The 26,309-nt window shown below is 36.3% G+C and overlaps 2 protein-coding genes across 8 annotated transcripts in view; both read left to right on the forward strand.

Annotated features, from left to right (window-relative positions):
* The window catches only part of G2E3 (G2/M-phase specific E3 ubiquitin protein ligase), a 50,942-nt gene extending 40,239 nt beyond the window's left edge, over positions 1-10,703 (forward strand). For all 6 annotated transcript variants that reach the window (XM_001489169.5, XM_023623473.2, XM_023623481.2 and 3 more), the window contains 3 exons: positions 83-255; positions 9,242-9,432; positions 10,314-10,703. In XM_001489169.5, the coding sequence (XP_001489219.1) occupies positions 83-255; positions 9,242-9,432; positions 10,314-10,570 (621 nt within the window). In that variant the 3' untranslated portion in view covers positions 10,571-10,703. The remainder of the gene's footprint in view (positions 1-82; positions 256-9,241; positions 9,433-10,313) is intronic.
* Positions 10,704-16,410: 5,707 nt separating this feature from the next.
* Positions 16,411-26,309, forward strand: part of SCFD1 (sec1 family domain containing 1) — a 100,148-nt gene continuing 90,249 nt past the window's right edge. The window contains exons 1-3 of one of the 2 annotated variants that reach the window (XM_003363690.5): positions 16,411-16,605; positions 21,537-21,607; positions 23,703-23,791. In XM_003363690.5, coding sequence (XP_003363738.2) covers positions 16,548-16,605; positions 21,537-21,607; positions 23,703-23,791 — 218 coding nt within the window. In that variant the 5' untranslated portion in view covers positions 16,411-16,547. The remainder of the gene's footprint in view (positions 16,606-21,536; positions 21,608-23,702; positions 23,792-26,309) is intronic. The other variant, XR_011428349.1, reaches the window with a different exon arrangement.

The following is a 26,309-nucleotide window of genomic DNA, read 5'->3' on the forward strand; positions in this document are numbered from 1 at the left end:
AGAATGAGTATAATGTGTCATTTGAAATGTAAATATTATTCACAAGTAAATGGGTGAACTGAGTATATTTTCTTCTTCACAGGTAAATGCTGCAACAAATACAGCTGACTTAAACTCAATAACAAATGAATTCTATAACTATCTAGAGCTTATTGGATGTCTAAGAATTATAACATCATTAAGTGATAAATATATGTTGGCAAAAGACATACTTGATTACCATGTAATTAAGAGAGTCCAAGCACCCTTTGAAAGGTAAGTTGTTTAACTGTGAAAGATTGTCTCAAGTTGCATGTTTCAAGTGGTTAATTGTCTTATAATCTGAGATATATTTGATAAAAATTTAAATGCTATTTGAAAATAATGCTTTAAAACTAACCTCTTAAGGATGATTACTGTTCTTATCCTTATATACAGAATTGCATAAATGTATGATGCTTCTCATTATCTCAATTTATTTTTCTAAATAAAAATTATTTAAAAAATTCTTAACCACATAAGTCAACTATTCCATCTCCGCTGATTCATTAGTAACCATTTATTGAGCACCTGTCATCTGCTGGGTGATAAGTACTAAGCATGCTTTGATTAACAGGGTATATGTAATTCTTGCTGGTCTTCAAACTTTTTTGTTCCAATAATCTTTAAAAGAAGTTGGAAAACTTATGTCTGTCCTCATGCTCTTCTATCTTTTTTTAATAATGGAAAATATAAAATATATATGAAATAAGGCAGAATGGTATACCATGTAATCACCACCCAGATCTAACAGTTATCTGTCAACCTGTGGCCAGTCTTATTCATTTATCCTACCCTTGCTATTGGCTCTGGTATTATTTTCAGGCAAATACCAAAGATCATATTATCTCAAAAGTGATTGTTTTTTTAAAAAAGTTTCGGTATCATTAACCCAGAGATTTAAATACACTTGATGAGTTCAAAACCGTTATAGTTTTCATCCTTACTGAAGTTCAACTTGTCTCATCTTTGGCCAGTATAACCCTCTTTGTTTCTTTTGAATTCTTTTGATGTTAACCCCTAATGGTCCTTGATAACTTTCTTGCTGTATGGTATGACAAGACTTTTCAAGCTCGTTTTTTCCATTCTGGCCTAAGGAGCCTTTGTTTCTTTGAATGGAAAATGGTATTTCAAAACCACAATCTGGATACTAGGGGGTCCTCATTTTTGCCAGATTGGTCTGTTTCTAGGCCTTTTCAGGGGAGCAAAACTAGGAAATATAGTGGCTTTTTTGTTTTGGTTTTTTAAGATAAAATACATCATGAGTTTATACTGATACTTCAGATTCACTGCCACAAGACTTTTAACTTTTTCGTCTCATGTTGAGAATCCCAGTTCTCAAAGACACTGGAGAATTAGAGGATCAAATAATTACTCACTTGATTTAGTCCACATTTCATAAACTATAGTCTCAGAATGACAATACCAACATTATCACGAATAACGTATTATTGAAAACAGGTTAAAATTATTTTTCTATTTCTTTTTCTTCTCGGGCTGTACAGTCAAATTACTGTGTTTTAAAGTCGTTTAGAATAGTTATTCTCTGTGTCGTTATACTACTAACAGGATATACATCTTATTTTCATTTTTTATGTTTTTATTTTTGGTGATTATTATTAAAATTTCATTTTATTTTAAAATTATGTAAAATATTTCCATGCTTCCAAAGTCAAATCTACAATGAAGATGTATTGAAAAAACTCACTTCATGATGCAAATTGTATTCAAAGAAGTATGGCTCTCATCCTTAGCTCGTCCGCCTCCAGCCCTTATGAAGTAATCATTGCAGTGCTTTATATTGTATGTCCTTCCATTATCTGGGGGTTTTAATGTATACTCATTTCTTTTGTTAGATAAATAGTAACATACCATCCACCCTATTTTCTGCTCACTTTTTACTTGACAGTGTGTTCTGGAGATCACTCCATGTTGGTAAATAGACATATTCCTCATTTTTTAGAGCACTACAGAACTCTGTTTTTTTGGATATATCATTGTTTTTCAAGCAATTCCCTATTGATGGACCTTTGGGATGTTCCCCAGCACTCTTCCAAATTAAAATATAATGTGATGCCATAAGCTTAAATAGTTGCAAAGGATATAATTTCCAATATATTTTTACTATTGCAATTTAAAATAACACTGTTACATAACTCTTTTAAATGTGTCCAAATGTCTTCTGACTGTAAGACTCTTAAGTAGTAAAATGTTTTTATTGATAGAATTACCATTTATAATTATGATTAGTACACAAAATAATCCAAATGTATTAAAAACTTTGATATACCTATTTAAAAATTTATTTGAAATGCATCTCTTAATGAAATGATGTGCAGTGTTTTTTCCCCCCAAGTAGCTCATGTATCTATAGATTGGTTTTTCTCATTGCCAAATGAGAGAATTCATCATTGTTCATTTTGTTTGTTTTGTTTTTATAGACATGAGTAGTCTAGTTGTCAGGAAAGGCCTCCCTATCTATATTAGTGGTGTTTAAATTAAAAGCTGAATGATAAATAGGAGTTAGGCAGATCGAGATGAAGAGGGCAAGAGAAAAGAAGCTGAAGAATAATTCCTCCTTTTGTGTAAAAGATGAAAAAATCATATAGCAGAAAACAATCTTTTAAATATATATCTGAGCTCATAAGAAAAGAATCCTGTAGGTGTCAGAAATAACAAAGAAAACCAAAAGCCAAAGTGTCCGAGCTGTCATGAAATTAAAACCCTCAGTTAGTCCCAAATTTGAGTTTGGTGTCCTGCATGGACCTCAATCTGAAGCAAAGAAATTAACAAAATAAATGGTCTTAGGATTCATAGTACTTACAGAGTGCGATGCAAAAGCAAATACATAGCAGCTGTGTACAGAAATTTCTACAGCCCGAGCCTAATGGGAATGCTAAAGAAGAGGAATTCCCAATAAAAGGCAAAACCCACAACCATCCAAAAAATCCAGTATTGGGAATAGCAGATCAAGGATTTAAATAACAGAACAAACTGAATGAGACAAAGTATTACTACAGTGGTATAACAGAGAAAATAAACAATTGGAAAAACAAAATATGAAATAGATCAAATAGTACTTCTAAGTTGAAAAATGATCGTGAACTTCTGGTTCTGGGTAACATGGAATAGACACACTTCTATCTATTCCTCCTGCTAAGTATAGTTAAAAACCCAGACATTATATATAAAACAAACATAAGAATTTGAAAGGTAGATGAAGGCAGACCAGCTAGGGATCCCAGGACCCAAGGAACCACACAGCACAGAGAAGAGGAAATCTAGACATTCTTATATGAAGGAAAACTGAGAGAATTTTTCACCAGTAGACTTATCCTAAAAGAATGGCTATAGGAATTCTTTCAAACAGAAAGTATATTATTAAAGATGAAAATTATAACATTCTCTTATGTAGTTCATGATGTATATAGAAGAAATATTTAGGAAATTACATTATAAACAAGGAAAGGCAAAGGGATTTAAAGGGACATAAGGTTTCTATACTTGAACTGATAAAATGTTGACACCAGAAGTCTGTTATATTAAAAAATCTATACAAAGAGATACACTAAAAAACACTACAGATAAAAATGGAAACGTTCCCCCCCCCACCCCCCTAAGATTCAACTAACCCACAGGAAGACAAGAAAAAGGAAACAGAAACATACATGATCATGGAAATGAAAACTTGGTAATTGTTAAATGCTAGGCAGTTGAAGAGAAAACACGGGTGATGTGGAAGAGGAATATGAGAATTTACTCATAACAAAGAGACAGATTGAAAATGAGATGTTGTGAAAGTTAGAAAGAACACCTATACATATATTTAACAAAACAAGATGGAGACGGCCGTATTAGAGAAAATGCTCCAGGAGAAGTTCCTTAGGTTCACAGAGCTTAATGAGCCGAAGTAGTATACTTTGTGATGAAACTGCATTCTGAGCAAAAAGATGTTGTTGTAAAAATGAGCATCACTTATACTGAAAGCAGTTTTTTAGTCACATCAGCACTGAAAAGAGATAGCTGAGGTAATAACTTCACAGAACTAGTAGTTATATTATCTAATTCAAGAATGAAAAGGAAATAAAGGCATTTTGGAACAGTGTACTTCTTTCCTGAAGAGATTAATAAAATACGTACGTAAGGAAGAATAAAATTGAACTCAGAAGGAAAAAGTAAGATACAAGAAGCAGCAGTGAGCAAAGAAATGAAGAAAACCTGAGTAAATGAAAACAACCATTGGCTATTAAAAAACAGCTAAATTTTGGTAAGAAACGGTTAAAATAATTAAAATAACTAGAGAGAGTAATCTGTAAGAAGAGTAGTCGTTGGATTTATTGTTTTAAGGCATTTGTGTTGTTGAGGCAGTAGTGGGGAAGCATTAATTAGCTTTAGATTGTTAAAGTATATTTATATTTTAAGGGGAAATTCTAAAATAATAGGAATAGAATATGTAATTTTCAAACCAGTTTGGGGGGGATGGGGTGAGAAATAAAAAATATTTAATCTTGTAGTGAACAGTAAAAGAAAGATAAAAACAAAGAAAAACACATGTTCAGAGAAAGCATAATGTAAGATAGGAAATAATCTAAGTAGATTGGCAACTATAATACATATAAATTGCTTAGACTCTTGTATTAAAAGACAGAGGATCTTAAATTGCATTTTAAATAAATGACTTTAAAACAAAAAAATTAGTAAGATTTTAATAATGTTAAAAAAGAAACCTGTTCTTTTTTTGTGAGGAAGATGAGCCCTGAGCTAACATCTGCTGCCAGTCCTCCTCTTTTTGCTGAGAAAGACTGGCCCTGAGCTAATATCTGTGCCCATCTTCCTCTGCTTTATATGTGGGACTCCTGCCACAGCATGGCTTGCCAAGCAGTGCCATGTCTGCACCTGGGATCCAAACCGGCAAACCCCAGGCCACCAAAGCGGAATGTGTGCACTTAACCACTGCGCCACAGGGCCAGCCCCGAGAAACCTGTTCTTAAATGACGCTAATAGTGTTAAAAAGAGCAAATTCTTTACAAAAATTTAATAGTCTTGCATCTATTTGTATCTAACAGCTTGACCTCAAAATACATAAAGCGAAAATTGACAGAATAACACAGAGAAATGGTTAAATATGTGGTAGTAGTGGGATATTTTAAATATATTTTAAATTCTTACAACCTAATAGTTTAAGCAGACAATTAGTGAGTGTCTAAAATAGCAGTGAATAAAAGTATCAATTCTGAGGAGGGTTTATAAAAGGAAGCAAGGCAAGTAGAGTATTAAAAAATGTTATTGTGGTGCATTCCGTTAGTAGATTAAAGGAGAAAACCCATAGGATCGTCATATAATTATAGATTCAGAAAAAGCATTTGGTACGTTTAAACATGTATACATAATTTTAAACTAATAATTTGGACTATCGATATAAAGAATATCTTCTGAACATTCAGCACATATCCCTAATGGTGAAATGTTAACAGGCATTCCCCTTAAGACCATGACAAGTTTGGATACACGTCATTACCCTCTTCGTTTCCACAGTATGCTGGAGGTCCTAGCAGAGCAACAAGACTCAGTGAATAAGCGAATGTTATTAAGGATTGGAAGAGCTAAAATTATCGTGTGTACGCTACACGACTATCTACCTGAAATAATCTCAGTCTTCTATAAAGTCTTTAGCAAGGTTATTGGATACAAGAGGTAAAGGATTCTAGCAGGGGGCTTTGCAAGAGAGAAGGAATGGTAGAGAAAGAAGTTGGTAAACAGTTGAGTAACTTAACACTGATTGTACAAAAAATGAATGTTTCATTTGGTGGTTTACAGTATAAGGGGGAAAGCAAAAGAGTTTTGAAGTAGCATAGGAAAAGTGAGGGCTATTAGAATTACAAGTGCTCAAGGGTCTTTGAATTGTTCAGGAAGAGGGTAAATATATTGATTAACTTTAGATTTCAAGTATGCTTATTAAAATCTTGAGAAGTAACTGTTGAAAAAGTAAGAGTTAGTATAACTTTTAAAATACAAGGTAAGTTGGAATTTAAAAAAATAAATGTAAGAACTGGCAAGAAGAAATAAAACTTTTTTTTTTTAAAGATTGGCTCCTGAGCTAACAACTGTTGCCAATCTTCTGTTTTTAATTTTATTTTTTTTTATTCTCCCTAAAGACCCCCCATTACATAGTTGTACCTTCTAGTTGTGAGTGCCTCTGGTGTGCTATGTGGGATGCCACCTCAGCGTGGTTTGATGAGCAGTGCCATGTCCATGCCCAGGATCCCAACTGACAAAACCCTGGGCCACCAAAGCAGAGTGCACAAACTTAACCACTCAGCCACAGGGTCAGCTCCTATAAAAGCATTTTTAAAAGGCAGTACAGTTGTCCAATAAAGTGATAGACATAGTTTCCTAATATAGTAATAGTTAGAAGAAGTGAAAATTACTCTCAAAATAGCAAGTTGTGGGGCCGACCCAGGGTCATAGTGGTTAAGTTCACATGCCCCAATTCAGAGACCAGGGGTTCACAGGTTCAGCCCCCAGCAGTGGACCTAGCACCGCTCATCAAGCCACGCAGTGGCGGCGTCCCACATAAGATGGAGGAGGATTGGCGATTTCCTGGATTTTTATCTAAGCTTGAAATATTTCTTAATTAAAAATATAATTTTAGAGATAAACTTAGGTTTGGCTGAAATTTACTTCAAAGGTGAAGTTAAAATTGAGTAAGAGGGTCCACCCCATGGCCGAGTGATTAAGTTTGTGTGCTCCGAATCGGTGGCCCAGGGCTTTGCAGGTTCGGATCCGGGGCGCGGACATGGCACCACTCATCAGGCCATGCTGAGGCGGCATCCTACATGGCACAGTCAGAAGGACCCACAACTAAAGACACACAGTTAGGTACCGGGGGGCTTTGGGGAGAAAAAGGAAAAATAAAATCTTAAAAAAAAAAAACTGAGTAAGAAAGGCGTGGGGTGGGACTGGCCAGGTGGCGCAGCCGTTAAGTTCGCATGTTCTGCTTCTGAGTGCCCCAGGGTTTGCTGGTTTGGATCCTGGGTGCAGACATGGCACTGCTTGGCACGCCATGTTGTGGTGGGCATCCCACGTGTAAAGTAGAGGAAGATGGATATGGATGTTAGCTCAGGGCCAGTCTTCCTCAGCAAAAAGAGGAGGATTGCCAGATGTTAGCTCAGGGCTAACCTTCCTCAAAAAAAAAAAAAAGAAAGGCAGGGGGTTGTATTGTGCAGGGCCTTGAAAGCCATGTTAATGAGTTTGGACTGTGTTTCATGGATATATTTATCAGTTTCCTGTGGCTGCTGTAAAAAATTATCACAAACTGAGTGGCTTAAAACAACAGAAATTTATTCTTCCACAGTTTTGGAGGCTAGAAGTCCAAAATCTACGTGTCAACAGGGCTTCACTGTTTCTGGGAATTTAGGAGGACAATCTGTTGATTGCCTCTTCCAGCTTCTGGTGGCTCCAGGCGTTGTTTGGCTTTTGGTTGCATAAGTCAAATCTCTGACTGTGTCAGATGGCCTCTTCCTCTCTGTGTGTGTGTCTCTTCTAAAGACTCTTGTCATCGAATTTAGGGCCAGTCCAGATACTCTAGGTCAGATGAGCTCAAGATCCTTAACTTAATTACATCTGCTTAGACCCTTTTTCCAGATAAGGTCGCATTCCCAGGTTTCAGGGAATAGGATGTGTACACATCTTTTGAGGGGCCTCCATTCAACCTACCTCAGGGTGAATGACAGTATTGGGGTTTCTTTCTGGTACATTCCTGTGGCTACAGCATGGAAAGTGAAATTGGAGATTTGCACACCTGGTATAACAGCTCCTCTGCAGGTGGTTTGTAATAGAGTGGTAATAGGGGTATGTGGAGAAGTGAGCAAAGAAGAGGGATTTCAGAAAAGGAAATTCACAGGATCTGCTAATTAGGGATGGAAGGAGGAAGAGTAAAAGATGACTTTCAGATTTAGCTATACTAATTTGATGGATAGCGGAGGCATTTACTCTAACCTATGGTTCAGATTTTGGTAGTATGGTGATTAGCTTTCTTTTGGACGAAATAAATTTGGGTTCTTGAAGTGTGTAGTACCAGCAGTCTCTCGAATATATTTCTGCGCTGGAGGTAATAGATTTTATAGTGATGAGTGTACACCTGCTAAATGACTCCATGAGAGAAGAGAAATTGGCCTTGTTTCAGATCCATGAGGGACAAACAGCAGCATTTAAGGCAAAGTAAAGAAAGAAAAGTTGTTTTCTAAGAAACTAAAAAGGTGTGACCAGAGAAAGAAGGGGAAAACCAGGAGACTGGTGCCGTAGAAGGAGATCATTTATGAACTTAGGGCAGTTTTTCCTGAGATGTAGACAGAAGTGGAGGAAAAGAGAATAGGAAATTAAGAAATGGAGACAGTGAATGTAGGTAAGTCTTTCAAGTAGGTTGTCTTGAAGGAAAACAAATGGGATTGAGTGAATTTTTGCCCCCCTTATTCAAAGATGGGTAAGATAAGCACGTTTATGTGCTCTTGAGGTAGAGCCAAGAGAAGGGGAAATGACTCAGTGTACACGGTACCTGAGGAGGTGGGTAGGGAATCCAGAACCGCAGGTAGGGCTTAGTCAGTGTGACGGCAAAAGTGGTACCTCCGTTCTTTGCTTACTGGTGAGAATGTGCATTTACTGGTGGGAATGTGCATTTTAAAAAATCGTTTGTTGCTTGTATTTTGTTAATTATGCATTTGTATTTTGCTCATTTGCTACTGTTTTTTAGAGAAATGACTTTTGTATATTAGAGAAATTAGTTTTCTGTCATGTGTATTAAAAATATTTTTCCACTTTGTTTTTTGTCTTTGTTAATTTCTTTCATAGCAATGCGTAAGTTTTAAATTTTATGTGGTTAAGATTTACCACTTTTCTTTGCAATCTCTAGGAAACTTCATTTTTATACTAACTAGCTTTGAAGTATAAGATACTTCAGATGTCTCCTTTTTTCCTCTTAATAAAAAATTGTTAGCTTAATTTTAAAACTATAAAACCAAATATTGTGACATATAAAATATTCGTTTTATAATATATTTGCTTGTTATTGATTTGAAAGGATATCACGTATAGTACATCTATATTTTATATGTTTTTCCTCACATTTAAGTATATGTGGTAGTATATTAGCTAGAAATGTTAATACCCTATTGTAGTATCAAACACACATGTATGAATGTTGGCTCATTGTTTTTCTTATCTTAAGTTTTAAGCAGGGTCTGAAAACTCTTGGTGTTTTGGAGAAAATTCAGTCTTATCCAGAAGCATTTTATAGCCTCTTCTGTCATAAACCTGAGAATCTTTCTGCAAAAGTCCTTAGTGATCTTTTTACAGTACACACATTATCTGACGTACAGGCTTTGGGGTTTTGGAACAGTTACTTACAAGCTGTTGAAGGTATGTGGATATTTTTATTTAACTGTCTTAGAATGTTTGTTTCAGAATATTAGTTTATTTGAGTTTTGCTTTTTAATAATAATACTTTCATCTGCTAACTCCGTATTCACAAAACTTATTTAAAAACAGGGTTGTATGACTGAGTTGAAAGTGGTAAGAAAAATTACAGACTAAAGTTATATTTTGTAGATTGTTTTCCTCTAGATAATTTGAGGAGAAAGGCATTCTTCCTAGAAAACTTTAAATATATGGATGATTGCCACAGCATAGAATAGTCTTAAAGCTAAGCATCTATTTCATCTTTTTCAGTTTGATGTTAAATTGAATTTTTCTTCATCCATTGGTTAGGGCTATGATTATGATGTTTATCACTGAGCATTGTCAATGTAAAGTCATTCCATTTAATAGAGTGGAAAAAAATTAACTTTTAGTTGAAATGTTTTTAGCTAGATTGTTTGGTTGTTTTACACCATTTAGTTTTTCTCTCTGCACTGGTTAAACTAGTTTATCAAATAGTGGTGGTCTAGAAGTGATTTAAAATTGTTTTTAGTATCATATCCCAAAAAGATGGAGTTGCAGAACCCACAGAACCCATTGGGCTATTTGATAATTTTATATTAAAGGCGGCATTCAAATATACAATGAGGAGTTCAACTAAATGATTTTTTGAGCCCTACTTTGAGATTCAAGTAAACATTTATTGACTGTACTGTTGCCCTGTTCCAACACTTGACTTACTGATTTAGTTTGCCCAAGATAAATGTGGGAGTCTCTTGCCTTTCAACATCCCCAGTCTAGTTGAGGAAGAGTCTGTGATGGTAGCAATATATAACATGGATTTATTTTTCTTTCTTTTTCTCTTGTTTTGGGAAACTTTTCAGATGGTAAATCTGCAACAACAGTGGAAGACATTCTTAGTTTCACAACTGGTTGCAATTCCATTCCACCTGCTGGATTTAAACCCACTCCTTCACTTGAGTGCCTTCATATGGATTTTCCTGTTGGAAACAAGTGTAATAACTGTTTAGCTCTTCCAATCACCAATACATATAAAGAATTTCAAGAAAATATGGACTTTGCCATAAGAAACACTCTAAGACTAGAGAAAGAAGAAAGTTCTCACTACATTGAACATTAAAATGTTTTGAACATAGAGATGCTTCTTTAAAAGCTGCTATTGATATTTTTGTTTCAGAAATCTGTCCATCATCACTTTCAACAAACTGTCAGCTTCTTGGCCCAATAAAACTTAAGATATGAACATAAAGAAATGTTTTGGCCGTTTTAGCTAAAAAAAAATTTTGTTGAAGTGTACCAGTCCAAGTTGATATTTTTCTGTTTTCTTAATATACATTCTTCTTAAACCTCAATATAAATACTTTCAGAATGGCTGTACAGGCTTTCTTCAAGTATAGTAGCATGATATATATATATATATACATATATATATAAGAAAAAGACTTGTACTCACTGTTTTTATAAACGAGGGTTAGCTCTAGGATGCCACAGTGATTTTTCTAGTTATATGCAATTTTCAAATTATTTTATTTTAAAGTATTACATAGAAAAGCTAATTGATAAATCCTGTTATATAAATCAAAGGCATATATTCTGGGGTGTGTGTTATATGTATCCTTTTCTAGGATGGCACTAAATTGATTGTTAAAATGTTTTCAGATTACTGATTTATATTGAAATAGACCCACACTGCAATTAGATGATGCCTGATGCAGAGTATTATATAAAAAGCAGAATTGCACAAATATTCTAGAATCTATGGACATTTCATAGTCTTAAAAACCCTTCTGAGGTGGATAAAATAGAGTTGAAAATACCTAAGAAAGTGTCTTCTGTAAAGCCTTGGCTTTGACAGTTATTATCAAGATGGTTGTATGACAGGTAAGCTGGCACCATTGAATTACACAGTTAACTTCTTTGATCTTTAAAGATAGGTTATTATATAAACAATGTAGAAATACGTAAGAAAGAAATACAAATAGAATGGAAAAGAACACTCTAATCTCACCAAGCAGAATTAACTCCTATGTTTGTGTATTCTTCTATAAACTTTATAGTACTTAGGTTTCCTTTCTTTTTTATTTTTTTTGGAGGAAGATTAGCCCTGAGCTAACATCTGCTGCCAATCCTCCTCTTTTTGCTGAGGAAGACTAGCCCTGAGCTAATATCTGTGCTCATCTTCCTCTACTTTATACGTGGGACGCCTACCACAGCACAGCATGGCTTGCCAAGTGGTGCCATGTCCGCACCCAGGATCTAAACCGGCAAACCCCGGCCTGCTAAAGCAGAACGTGCGCACCTAACCACTGCGCCACCGGCACGGCCCCTTAGGTTTCCTTTCTTTTTTAACTTTATTAATGCTACTAAAAGTCAAAGAATTCCTAAAAGTAACAAGAAATCATGTAATAACAATTTGAAGATACATAGTCCCATAGTCATGTCCCCATGTTTATACTCTTGCAAAAGAAGAAAGTGGAAAAGTCTAATGTCCCTAATCTATTATCAAATATAAATTAGTTCTCCACCAAAGTAAATTATATGAGAATACATCATTATGAGAGATAAATTGCTTGGTTTTAATCACGTTTTTTTTGGTACCCAAAGGAGTTGTCAGCTGCTGTCATATTCTCATTCTCCCCAAGAAACATCCTTAAATTATCAATATTTTTGAAGAAAAATAACTGGATTGATTTGATACTGGTAGTATATCTCAATACCAAAGGGAAACTAAAACATAATCCTAATATGGCTTTCTTTGTTACACTTACTAACAGACCCAGCAAACTTAATGTTCTTAAGTTTTTAAAAACATTAAACAAGGCATTTCTGGTGTCTTGTGTTGAATTCTGTTAGATTATGAAAAGTAATTAAAGCATCCATCAAAAAAGAGTTTGAATAGCTAATATAAACCTCAAACTTGCCATGCAGCTTTTATTGCAAATGTGTTGATAAATTGGATCTTTTATTTCTTAACCTCCCTAGTTTTCTAAAATTTAAAAAGCCATTAAACCAATACAAACCAAAAAACCTAATTAAAGTTATTTTCTGGTTATTTGTAGTTTTAATTAATTTCCCCTACGGTGCTAATTACAGCTGGTGAACACTCACACTCTTTTTAGGGTAGGGAGGAGTGGTAGAGAGGCAGTGTGCTTGGATTGGCTCCAATTAAAAGCAGTATTTCAATTCCTCATTTCACTTACTTTATGTGTTAAGGCCTTAGGGATAAGGTGGTGTAAATAATAATTTAGGATATTCACGTTTTAAAGTGAAGGATAAATATTCATATTGCAAAATGTTTTCTGGTTTTAAGGATGTTCCAGTACTATGAGTTTTGTATTAATCTGTTTAGTCAAGGCATATCAGAGAAACCTATAGGTTATTTATTTTCTGCAGTGTTACTATGTCAAATGGTTGGTATTGTGATTGTTCTTTTTCTATTCATTGTTATAGCCACTGCACAATGCTTACTGACATTAATTTAAAAAGGAATTATGCTATAAACCTTTATAAGTGTGTATATGTATTTCTTAAATATTTCAATCATCTAAATGCCATATATTTCAAGCTTGTTTTCTATTGCTTTCAATATCAAGAAAAACCATAAATTCGCCTATTATACATCTGCTGTGAATGGTTTTTGGTTGTTTTATTTTCATTGTTTTCAGACAGTTTTTAAACTTTTTGGTGTGGGAGCCTCATCTGAAGGCCTTTTATACAATTCTCTACTATTCTTGTACTCAAGTCATTTTACTGTTTTAGTATTTAAGGTAAAGATTCTTTAAAATATCTCGTCAGAAACTAGCTTATGATTTTTATACTTTGTAATATTTAATTTCCATATTATGAATAAGCCATTATTTGTTTGGGTCAAGTAAAAAGCCTTCATTTGATTACTAACCTGAGAATTCGCTTTGGCTTCTGCTTTGTGCCAAAACTTTTTATAATTTTTTTTGTAATTATATGGAAGCTATTGGAACTTTTGAACATTGAATGATGGATTACTTGGATGTGTATTACCTGTAGTTGAGGAAAATTTGGAATGCTTTGAAGAGCCCCGATTTTCAAGTTCTGATTTTGACTTTTAACGTTTTCTAATTGCCAGACATTTTCCAATATCTACTGTATGCCAGGTATTATGCTACATAACAGTTGATGTATTAGCTTATTCCGCGCCCCCCTTTTTTTAAGACTTCAAATGTTACCAAAAAACGTGACACTTAAAATGTTTTCTAAATGAATATGTTTATGCTACTAAGTGTGAAGTGCCTACATAAACTAAGTTAAGTAAGGCGTTAGGATTTAACATAAAGATTCTGACAATACTAAGTAGATACAAGATCCCTTCCTCTGCGAGTTTGAGAGATCCTGTGAGCAGTTTGTTGGCTGACACCTAGGAACCTCTCTTGAATGAGTTGTTCTGAGGTATTCTGTGTTAAAACTGTCTATCCCCTAATGTAAAATAATAGTTTGCCAGAAGAAATTAAGCCAAAAATCTGGATAGAGTCAGTTAAAAGACTGCAGTAAATTAGATTACCTTACAGTCTGAAGCCATAGTTTATTTTGATTTTTCTGATTCTACTAACAACAAATACCTTATTCAGTCCCAACCTTACAGGGACTGTTTGTCTGCCATTGTTCTTCTGTGGGGCATATTTTTCTATACGTTTATTGCCCACACTTTGTGCACTCCTTGGTTGATTTTTATCATTTCATATGTATATACTGTATATAAATATTAAACATTGTCTTAGCATTTTGTATTAATACGACTCATATCGTCTTGGGAGGAAGTTTGAAATGGAGCGGAAATGGTTAGAGGAAAGATTTGTGTTTCAAAGTGCAAGTACCCAATTGAACAAGCTTGGGTGCTCAGATATTGGGAGGTGGGAAAGACTGTATATTTTATATTCCATGGAGACAAAAATTGAAGAACATTCCCATAGGGCAGGAACTGTCATTTCCATTGAATTACAACACACCTAGATCATTGGTGAGTCTTTCAAAATATTAGTGATAGCACTGAATAAAACAGTAAATATTCTAGTTAATATGCTAATTAGCTACAAAAATGAGATAATGCTGTTCTTACAGGTGAAAAATGTAGCTTCATAACCTTTTACCAACCTCTCCCTATTCTGGCCCCCCCCCCCAGTCTCTAGTAACCCCTTTTCTGCTGTTTCCATGAGTTTGACTTTTTTTTTATTCCCCATATAAATCACATGATGCAGTAGTAACAACTTTAGGTTACAAGATGATTACGGTCTGAGGGTCTAATATATAACATGGTGACTATAGTTGGTAACTGTATTGTATAATTGAAATTTGCTAAGAGAGTAGAGCTTATGTTCTCACCCAAGGGGAAAAAAGTTAAATTTGTGAGGTGATGGATATGATAACTAGATGGGGGAGTCCTCGCACAACGTATACATACATGAAATCATTATGATGTACATATCTTACAAATTTTGTTTGTCAATTATACCTCAGTAAAGCTGGAAAATAGAAAAAAAGTTACACGAGTTAAAATATAGGTTCAGTTCTAGGGCATTTCCTAATGGCATTAAAATAAGATCACCTGTCTGAGCTTCACATAAATAAATGACTTATCTGAAATAGAGAAGTTAATGTTCTGTTACAGAATTTTGCTCTTTATGTAATAAGGATAATTCATTTCTCATATAAATTTGAAAGTTAGGGGCCGGCCTGGTGGTGCAGCAGTTAAGTGTGCATGTTCCACTTCAGCAGCCTGGGGTTTGCCGGTTCGGATCCCAGGTGTGGACATGGCACTGCTTGGCAAGCCATGCTGTGGTAGGCATCCCACATATAAAGTAGAGGAAGATGGGCACGGTTGTTAGCTCAGGGCCAGTCTTGCTCAGCAAAAAGAGGAGGATTGGCAGCAGATGTTAGCTCAGGGCTAATCTTCCTCAAAAAAAAAAAAGTTTAAAAAAGTTTAAAAATTTGAAAGGTTTTCGGAATAGTTTCTGAGGCACAGAGTAGAATTTCATTTCAGAATTTGGTGCAGCTTCAGAATGAACAGCTAATGCAGTGTCATCAGTGAACTCTATTGAACGGCTGGGAACGGAGCTGTCATCTATTTTTGACATCAAATAAAAACCTATGGATTAAATTAGCAATCAGCTGGGCCAGGGCAGGGGGGTGGGCTGTGGTGGCTACTGGTTAAGTTCAGGTCTGCTTCAGGGGCTGGTTCAGGCAGGGTTTTCGAGTGGACTTAGACCAGTGGCCATGCTGGGGCAGGGTCTCACATACAAAAAAGGGAAATTGGCAAGAGATGTTAGTTCAGGGTGAATCTTCCTCAGCAAAGTAAATAAATAAATTAGAAATCATCAGTATTAGTTTTTGTCATCACATGACTTCAAGTGTGCATTAAAACAGCAGCCCTATCCACTTACCCCCTCCCCCAAAGTAGTGTTTTGTGATTTTGCTGTTACTAAAAGAGGGGAAAATACCAAATTGCCATTTTCCACCTTCCTGGCTCCTGTGTCCACGTAGGGAAAACCACACCATAAAGCTAGACCATTTTGCTAATAGATGGGATTGAGAAATCTGCCAGATTAGAGCAATGCTCCAAATCCCGTCTATTTCTCTGAAAAATGGAGCAAAGGGGAGACCTCTCCCGCCGTACTGGGAAGCAGAGGAGGGAGCTAGCGTTTAAGTGCTTGCTTCGTTCCAGGAGCTTCATTTACTTTAGTCCTGTGATCCTTAAACCCCTAGAGTATTCTGAGCGCTTAAGTGATTTATAAAGGACCAAATAAACAGTTCAGTATTCAATCAGGTTGTTAGAAGTACACCACACTCCTACCCTAAGAGCTCAATTTAAAGCAGCTACCGTTTGAGAGGCTTGGCTTGATAGGATACAAATTCCTACTCTTCCACAGCTGAAAAGTAACCACCACTAGGCACGCGGGTATTACCCTCCGCCGGATCTCCAAGCTCTGAGGAGGGAGCTGACGACACTGGGCGGTCGCCCTGGAGGAGGGGGGTCCGGTTTCCTTTGGCCCCGCCCCTCCGGGCTTTGCTTCCGGGGCGGCCGGGGCGGCCACGTCATCGTCGGGCTCTGCTCGCCCGCCGGGCTGTGGATGGTGGGAGTGAAGATGGCGGCGGCCGCAGCAGCCAGTATTCGAGAGAGACAAACAGGTACCGGCTTATTCCCTTCTCCTCCCTGCGGTTTTGTGCCTGCGGTGGGCACATCTTCTTCCTCTCCTTGTCGCCCTCACTTGGTGGCGGTGCGTGCAGCTCGGAGACGGCCCTCGGGAGTTTAATTCAGTACTCAGAGCATCGAGGGCCCCTCCCCTTTTGAGTTTTTAGGGAAGAGATGCCATTAGCTTGAGAACTCGGCCCTGGTCCTTGGTGCGGGAGAAGGGGCTTCGGGGGCTGGCCGGTTGCTAGGGTCCTGCTCTTGTCTGTCCTACTGGGCCTCAGAAGGCCATCGCGGCAAGATCTGGCCGCTGGCATTTTTTCCCCTGTGTTGCCACCTAAGAGGTGTCCGGGTTTGTTTCTGTGCCTGGTTCAGTTCTTTTCCAGTTTTAATGTTGAAAGAGTTTCATTTTCCGGCACTTTCACTACAATTACAAAATTTAGATATTCTTTTTCAGAGCAGCTTGCGTTCTGCCATTTCTCTCCTTTGGAACAGTCTTTTGGGGGTACTGACAAGAAATACTTGGTGATAAAGATTCAACTTGCTGGAATGGGATTGAAGAATGACAAAACAAATTAATAGTTTTCCCATTTTAACTGTGTGACAAACTAGTGTTTTAAAACTACATGTTACTAGTTTCATCTTCGATAGAACATGGTTTTATATAGCTTCTATTTATATGCAGTGAAATGTGGTAAAAAAATGCATATCTCTTACCTTGAATTTTGATATTTTTTCCATCTTAGATATTTTTAATTTTGCCTTGTTTTTTGTAAACGTCTGATGAGAACTTGTTTATACTTGTCAACTAATTGTCTTGAAAGTTGGCAAGCTCTGAGGAACTAATAGAAATAAGCCATGGAGAATGTGCGTACTACTTGGAAATTCTGTCTCTTGTAATTATGTTCTTTTGTGTATAAATCTGAATACAAAAATAATTAGTTACAATTACTATGACCTACAGAAGGGATTTTTTTGGCTGTGCTTGATTCCTTCTTTTGGAATTCAAAGAGAAAAATGATAGACTTCAGTCTAGTAATGACACACAGCGCATATTGAGTTCTCTTTTGCTTTTTCCAGTAGATAATTTAGTATAAGCTTTCAGATGAAGTCAGGCATAACTTAAATATGTGAAAGTCCAAATAAGATTTGGAGAATACCTGCCATTCATTTTATCTGTGTATAAATAGAATCTCCAGTTGTCTTTACACTGTGGTTCTGACAGTTTAATGAAGCTCAATGAATTAAGCCAAACTATGTATTAAAATAAAGACAACAACATGTCAAGGAAGAATGTAGCAAAACAAAGGAACTTTTTGAAAAATGAAGTTTGTATGGTAGGGATTTTTATATACAGAAGCTTTGTAGAATATTAAAATCTAATAGTATAATTTTGATTTCTGTGGAAATAAACTTCATTATAGCAAGATTTCACATCATCACTAGATAGGTTATGCCAGATCATTTATCAAATTAGTACTGTAGTTGAGTTCTGTCATCTTTTCAGTGAAAGGTAAACCCCTTTGTAGGTACTGTAGTAGCAGAAGTAAACATTTACCTTATGCCTGTTGAGAACGTTTCGGGAAATAATTGACAGTCCATTCTCAAATATTGTAGATACAAGGCACTTTGATACAGAGGAGTTTGCAGTCTATTTGGGTAGATAATAACTGATATTTATTGAGCATTGACCATCGCCAGGCACTGTTTTAAGTGATACTTATCTGTATTAGCATCTCCATTTTGCAGATGGGGAAACTAAGGTGTAGAGAGGTTAACTGGTATGCCTGTTTTTTGCTTCACCTGCCTGAAGAATCTTTATTCGTCTTTTAAAGGTCACCTCAAAAGTCATCTCCTTTGTGAAAGTTTCCTGGATCACTCTCTATTCTTTTTTTTTCCTTTTTTCTCCCCAAAGCCCCCCGGTACATAGTTGTATAGTCTTCGTTGTGGGTCCTTCTAGTTGTGGCATGTGGGATGCTGCCTCAGCTTGGTTTGATGAGCAGTGTCATGTCCGCGCCCAGGATTCGAACCAACGAAACACTGGGCCGCCTGCAGCGGAGCGCGCGAACTTAACCACTCGGCCACGGGGCCAGCCCCATCACTCTCTATTCTTACCTTTAGTTCCACAGGCAGAATCCTGTGGAACCATTGTCCTTCATGCATGCATGTCCTTCTGTTCCAGGTTCTTGCTCAACTCCCCCGCTTCTCAACACTGGAGAGCCCCAGATCAACTGCCTTCTTCCTGTAGTGATCTGATGTAGCCTCTTGGCTTTAGGTACTATCTATATGCTGATGGTCCCCAAGTTTATGTCACTAGCCTGAACTTCTCCTCTGAACTCAGTCGACCGTGTATCACTTAATGGCAACTCCATGCTTGTATTTGCTTCAGACAAAAACCTTGAAGTTTTCTTGACTTCTCTCTTCCTTATTCCACGTCAGATCTGTCAGTAAATCTTGTCAGCTCTACTCTGAAAATATATCCGGGATCTGACCATTGTCATTGCTGTCATCCAAGTCCGAGCCACCAGGAGTTTCTGCAATACCTCTATTTGGTCTTTTTTCTTTTACATCCCTGTTCCCCTTCGTATTTTTTCACACAGTACCTAACGTGATCATGTCACATCTTTGCTCAGAACCCTCCAGCAGCTTCCTGTTTCAGTCATGGCAGAAGTCAGAATGATCTTACAGTGGTCTACATGGCCCTATACGATCTGTTCCCCACTTAACTTTCTGACCTCACTCCCTATTACTCTCCCCTTTCCTTGAACACACCAGAATGCTTCTACTTCAGAGCCTTTTTATTTGTTTCCTCTTTCTCGAATATTCTTTCAGAGATATCTGCATAACTCCCTCACCTCCCTTAGGTCTTTACTCAAATGTTACCTTCTCAGGGGGCCTTTCCTGCCTGCTGTATTTAAAATCACACGACAATTCCCTCTTCCCCCTTCCCTTCCTTGTTTTTCTCCATAGCACCTATCTTGATCCCACATACTGTGTTTTACTTATTTTGTTGTCTTTCTGCCTCAGCTAGAATGAAAGCTACTTGAGGATGGGTAATTTTTGTTCAGTCTGTTTTGTTTAGTGCCAACAGCTAGAGCAGGGTCTGGCAGATGGTAAATACTCACTAAACATTTATTGAATGAATAGCAAATGTAGTTAAATATATAGGGAATGAGTGAAGAAGACATTGCAGATAAGGGTGAAACTACATTAACCAAGCCTAGGACTGTGGATAGTATGTTTAGGGACAATAAGGAAAACTAGGTTGTCGTTTCAGTTAAAGGCAATGGTTTCAGCCTTTAGGGGGTTACTCTGATGAAAGTGAAATTAAATTCTTGTATATTCTCTGAACACAGGCCATGTACTCTGTTAACACATCCACTGTGTCAAAATCCCTGTTGACAAATTAACCAAGGCTCAGGGATAGATATTCACCTAGATGGAGCTGAGAAGGCGGATGTGGGAGTATCTGCTGATACTGGCCTCTTTCAGTTAGCTAAGGCCTGCTGGCTGGGAGAACACTGTACGCCTGGGGCTCACATGCAGCCCAGGCTGTGGTTCTTCCTAGTTGTCCTGTGTCAAGAGTGTGAAGACTTGTTCTTAGAAACAAGCTTTTCTGTCTCTTGGGCCGTGAGTGCCAGGGTGGTGGTGTCTGCGTTGCCGGGAGGTGGGAGGAAGATCTCTGCTGAAGTGCTGTGGGAGAATTAATCCTGGAGCACTCTCTGTGCCTCTTGTGTTGTTTCAGTTTTAAGTACCAAAGTGTTTTTTTGTTTGTTTATGTATTTTTTATCTAATACCATAACACCTGTCAGCTTCTGAAGTAGATGTAAATTATTGGCAATGTGTATTATTGGCTGAGCATTAGATACTAACATTTTACCAAAAAATCATCTCTCTATGTACATACACATAAATATATGAATATATCACTGAATTACAGTCTCCTGTTATTTACCTACCTCAAGAAACAAGCATTTAAGAGAAGTTTTTCTAGTGAGTGAATGAATGTGCTATAAATCGATACTCAGGTGATTTGAGTATTATACAGTTCTCTGGTGGAAGTTTGGCTTATTGATTATTCTGTATTACTTAATAAAGCCTAATCCAAGTGTTTTTAAAAATCAACCAAGTAGATTTTAGGGTTGCTAGTCTTTTAAAAATTAAATCACCTAGCTAATACCCTCTCTTGACTTGTGAAGTTGCCATTTCTACTTCACATAGAAGTATATTGAGATTTTTATTCTCCTTAGGAAATATTTCTGAGTTGCTGTAACACATGAACAGATGAGCAATAAAAACCACAAAATACTATAACATATAGAGCATAGCTGCTATGGCTTAGAAGGTGTATATTTTCTTGGCAGGAGTTATCAGTTACCCACCAGCTCTATGGGAAAGCCTCACTTTCTCCAGGGAGCATATAATATTAAGCAATACAACTTTTCAGTGAATCTGACAGGATAAATTGATCATAAAATGTACCCCAAGATAACTAAAAAGTAGACCTGCTGTATGGAGGTTTTGTATATGAACCATGTAAATATATCTTAGATAATTTTTTCTTTTAGAAAGACTGGTCTTAATCTGTGCTTTCAGCCAGACAGTAGACAACAACACCAGTCATATATTGAGGCCACTGCAAGTTCGTGATTGACAGAATTTCTTTTTGCGTCTATATAAAATGTACTGTGGGATCATCAGGAGAAATGGAAAAGGCTCTTCCTGAACATTTTTCACATTTTCATCTGGGGACAGATGCCTGTTGTGTTTTAGAAAATCTCCCAAACATGTGCCAATTAGCCGTTGATGGAACAGCCTTTCTAAGAGTGATTTGTGCATTTTGTTTTGAGGTAGTAAGTAATACATGTGGGGGGGAAATGAAATTGTAAAAAACAATGATAATATTTAATAAGACTATTTCCATTTCCAGTGGCTTTGAAGCGTATGTTGAATTTCAACGTGCCTCATGTTAAAAACAGCACCGGAGAACCAGTATGGAAGGTAAGAGATTTTATTTTAATGGGGACTATTTCTTTTTTCCAGGCCCTTATTGGTGGTAATTGGAGGGAATTTCTTGTTAATACTGAACAGTGGCACATTTTAGTTGTAATGCATGCATATTTTATTTTTATTTAACGTGGCTTCTTAATGTGAATCTTATTGATAAACGTTTTATGGAATAAGACAGGAGAGGATAGTAATATTCATCTAGAGAATCCAGCTGATCTCCTGGCTGGGGCCTCACTCATAGGTCTTTACTCTGGGTGATGTTTCGTTCCTTAGCTTCGCAAGTCGAGAACTTGGATCTTGCAGGCTTGCTCAGGGTTAGTCAGCCTCGGGGACTGGTCCATTTTAACCAGCTCATGAGAGAGTGATTTCTAAACCACAATGCCAGTTTATTGATTTATGATATATAAAACTGTCAGTAAAATTGTTAATTGGACCAGAAAGCAATCTATAATTTTGCCCCCTTGAGACATGCTAGAAAACCTTTAAAAATTCCCATTTGAACTCCTTCATTCTAAACTACATGCACACGCTGTCTCTTTCTTCCAAGAGATTGGATTTAATACAGTTGATTAGATTTAAATTTACTAGTTTGCAGTCACTTTATACTTCTCTCTTGCTAAACATTAAGAATGAGTCAACTTGGTTACAATTTGGGGTGTTTTGAAAACTCGTGAGTGGTTATGACTCCTTTAGGTTAACTCTAACGGTGGTTAGAGTCATCTATATTGAGCTCATAGTTTAAGCTCCAGTGTGTCCCCTGATTTTCCCCTTCCTTCCTGCTTCTGGGCATCTTCTTACTGCCCCTTGCATAAACTCTATTTGTTTATTGTTTCTAAAGCCTGTATTGAGCTTTTGAATTAAATAACTTGACAACTTCTTGGGTACAGATTTGTGTCAGATTCTTTCCCTACCCATCACTTCTATATCACAAGATTACTAATACAGATATATTGAGATCTAAAGAGGAAGAATTTTTGAGGGACGCAACATCCAACCCCTTATAACTAGAGCAGGAAGATTTTCAGCTTTTCTAAACGAAATGCTGACATTCAAAAAAACCGTGTTTTTATGACAGCATGTTTCATCCTCTCGTTAGCAATTTCTTCCTCCATAATGAATTATTGAGGTAGTTTTGAAAAACACCAGTTGAAATGTCTCTTTTATTTGCCTTCTAAAACTAATTTTGAGTTAGAAGACCCAGTTGGCATTCTTACTACTCCTCAAAGGTGTCTTTTTTTTTTTTTTTTTTTTACAGATTGGCACCTGAGCTAACATCTGTTGCCGATCTTCTTTCTTTTGTTTTTTTCTTTCTTCTTCTCCCCAAAGCTCCCCCCAGTACATTGTTGTATATTCTGGTTGTAGGACCCTCTGGTTGTGCTGTGTGGGATGCTGCCTCAGCATGGTTTGATGAGGAGTGCTAGGTCCGCGCCCAGGATCCGAACCTGCAAAAGCCTGGGCTGCTAAAGTGGAGCGCGCAAACTTAACCACTCGGCCACAGGGCCAGCCCCAGGTGTCAGTATTAAAACTTTTAGAATGTGAGGAAACGCATGTGACAGAATAAGGCTAGTAAGTACTCTTTAGGAACTTAATTTTTAAAATGAGTATCTCATTAACCTGAAATACTTAAATTACTAAATTTTCTTGAGAATCTTAGAACTTGTTACACATTAGTTTTGAGAGTGACTAATTTTACTTCTTTCCTTTTAGCAAGGATGTATGTGAACTGGGTAGGATAGTGTATGTGAGTTTGCTGTATGTTCAAAATCCTTAGCTTAAGATGAAGATTGTATAGTCTCTAGCATGTTTTTTTTAACCTAGAAAAAGTATTTTATAGGAAGAAATGTATATAATTATTAATTTATTTTAGCCTAAGTATTAATGCTTTTAAGAATGGAGTACTACATGAATAGACATTTTGGTAAATAATGATAGAAAATATTAAATTGAGGTAAGTATAAGAATTCAGTAAACATGATTTACTAAAATAAAATGTACTTTGACGTTGTCTTAATATGGGTTCTCTATTGACTAGTCACTGATAATGTTTAAAAAGCACATGGGTTTTTCTTTTTTATTATTTTACTAGGTGCTCATTTATGATAGATTTGGCCAAGATATCATCTCTCCTCTGCTGTCTGTGAAGGAGCTAAGAGACATGGGAATCACTCTGCATTTGTGAGTTTTAACGTATTTCTAATAATGGTATTTGTTTTCAAATACATTGTTAAAGATTTCTTTGGCCACCCTGAAATCAAGTTATTAAGGGACATTTATAGAGAAAATATTGTTCGGTTACAATATTTGTATAGAACAACATTTTTTCCCCATATCTTCTTTTATTCAACCCTTTATTTCTGAAGTTAAAAATAAGCCTCAGTCTGAGGCTTTATAATTTCAGCATTTAAACTTTCTTCTTTCTTTTCCTGCAGTCTGGTTTACCTTCTTATGTGAAGGGAAAGAACTGGTTGTCTTAAGGTCTCTTCCAGCTCTGAGAAGTTTTTAGTCCTTTAATTTAAATATACTTTTTTAGAAGAAGAATATCTAAATTAGTTTATCATTAGTATGAAAAATTTAAGTAACTATGAAATAATGACTGTTAATCACCGTAGGAGGCTAGCTAGATTGTCTTCTTAACCACTGAACTTAACTTGATTACATGGCTTCTGATAGGTTTGATAAATAAAACAGTTGCATTACTTTGTGGACCAGGCCTAATAGAACATTTGGAGAGGGGCTATATTCATGGATAGATACTACTACTTTTATGTACTGAAGGAGTCCAATTTTATGGTGCTCTAATCTATTTGCATTTTGTTCTATTTATGATGTTATAACCAATTTTCATTCTCTGATGTTATAATATATTTACTTGAAATGTGCACTTTTATTGAGAATGTAGTTTTAGATTTCTAGTGAGTAACATATCAGAATCTGGTTAAATTCTTCAATTCTTCAATTTTATATTGAGTATTTGTTTTAAATTAATAGAATATTATGTTGCATTAATTCTAAAATGTACTTTTCACTTCTTTATATTTCTGAAATTAAGAGCTGTCTTCTAATTAATGCCATGTTATAGTTTAATTGACAGCATTTTTCTGCCAATTTTAATAGAAATTATTTTAATAATGTTTTAAAATTGATAGCACCTTAGGTTTGATGAAATATGGTATTTGACAGGCTTTTCCTTTCATTTTTATGTCAGACTTAAAATACAGATTTATGGTGGATGATGTGTTAATTCTTATGACCTGAACTGAAGTTTAGCTTGAAGCCATCGTTGGAAATGGTCATTTACTAATAAACATTGGTTCCTATTGCTGCCTTACTGTTTAACTCCTTTATTTCACTAATGAAAAGACTAAAGTTTAAGTGATTGTCCCATGATTGTACAGCTAGGTAATGGTGGAGTTGTGGCCAGATTGCTTGAGCACTAATTCTGTGCCGTTTGTCTACTGAACCATAATGGCTCAGTAACAGTGACTAACAGAAGTGAGGACTAACTCAGTACTTCCCTAAGGGACGTCCAGATAGTCTGCCAGTTTGAGAGTCATGGATTCTCTATGCCTTCCTGTTACTGTTGCCACCAGAGCATGGAAAGATTACACAGCTACCCTGGTGAATTCACGTGCACCCTTCCTCTGGCTATTCTTCCCCACTTGCTGGAGAACACGTCATCAGTTACTTTATACTCTGCAAGCTGGTTTAGTCTGTTTTGTAGGAAACAATAGTTACAACTTTCCAGAACATGAAATGGTAGTCTTAGCCCCTTAGGCAGTTGGACAGCCAGCATAAGAAGACAGCAACCAGTGGCTACCATCACATTATAGTCCTTCGGATGTCAGTAGCAGCAGCCAAACAGATGGGAAGAAGTTATTAAATGCAGACTCACTGGCAAGATGAGCCTCTTTTACTCTTTATAAAATTATGACCAAAATATTATATATACATAAGTGAGTATACAGAAGATTGTATGTAGGATATTGCTTATAGAAGGATGACTAGAATGTTGTAGAAATAGAATGTCAGTCATATTTCCTGATGTAAGCTTAGTAAAATCTTACGATAAAGAATAAAGACATTTTGTGATTTGATATTAGGATATTTGAATGCACATACTCCCTGAATTATAGAAAGAGAAAACTATCAAGTGATATAATGTGTGAGATGCTTAGGTGATCTCCTGTGCCTTCTCTTATGACAATAAATACAAAAAAACAGATTATCTTAAACTTTTAAGGAAGCATTCATATACCCTTTGTTTTAAATATAGATTTGATTTTACTTATGGTTAAATTTTTTAACTGCTTCTGAAGACTCCTCCAGCTTTCTCTTTTCCCTCTCATGGAGAACTGCGTTTTCCTCCTGTTTACCCTCCCCCTACTATACTTTTATGAAAAATGGGCATAAAATTGATTTTGAATGTGCTTTAGTTCTCATTCAAGGAGAATATTGGCAGAAGAGACTGTCTGACCATGACGTATTAGAAGGCAACTGGAGCAGAAGAAATGAAGATTAAGAAGACATTAAGATCTTACTAATAAATGATATTAGCACTGATATAAGGAGAAAGCTGGATTAACTGATTAGTTGCAGCAAGAGCTTTTAGAGTACTGGTCACTGTCCTTGAACTGGTGATCTTCTAGTTTGAGAAATACAGTTTTAAACTATCTTTTTAGATAAGTGACTAAGA

Source organism: Equus caballus, chromosome 1 (assembly GCF_041296265.1).
Source record: "Equus caballus isolate H_3958 breed thoroughbred chromosome 1, TB-T2T, whole genome shotgun sequence".
NCBI classification, from domain to species: Eukaryota; Metazoa; Chordata; class Mammalia; order Perissodactyla; family Equidae; genus Equus; species Equus caballus.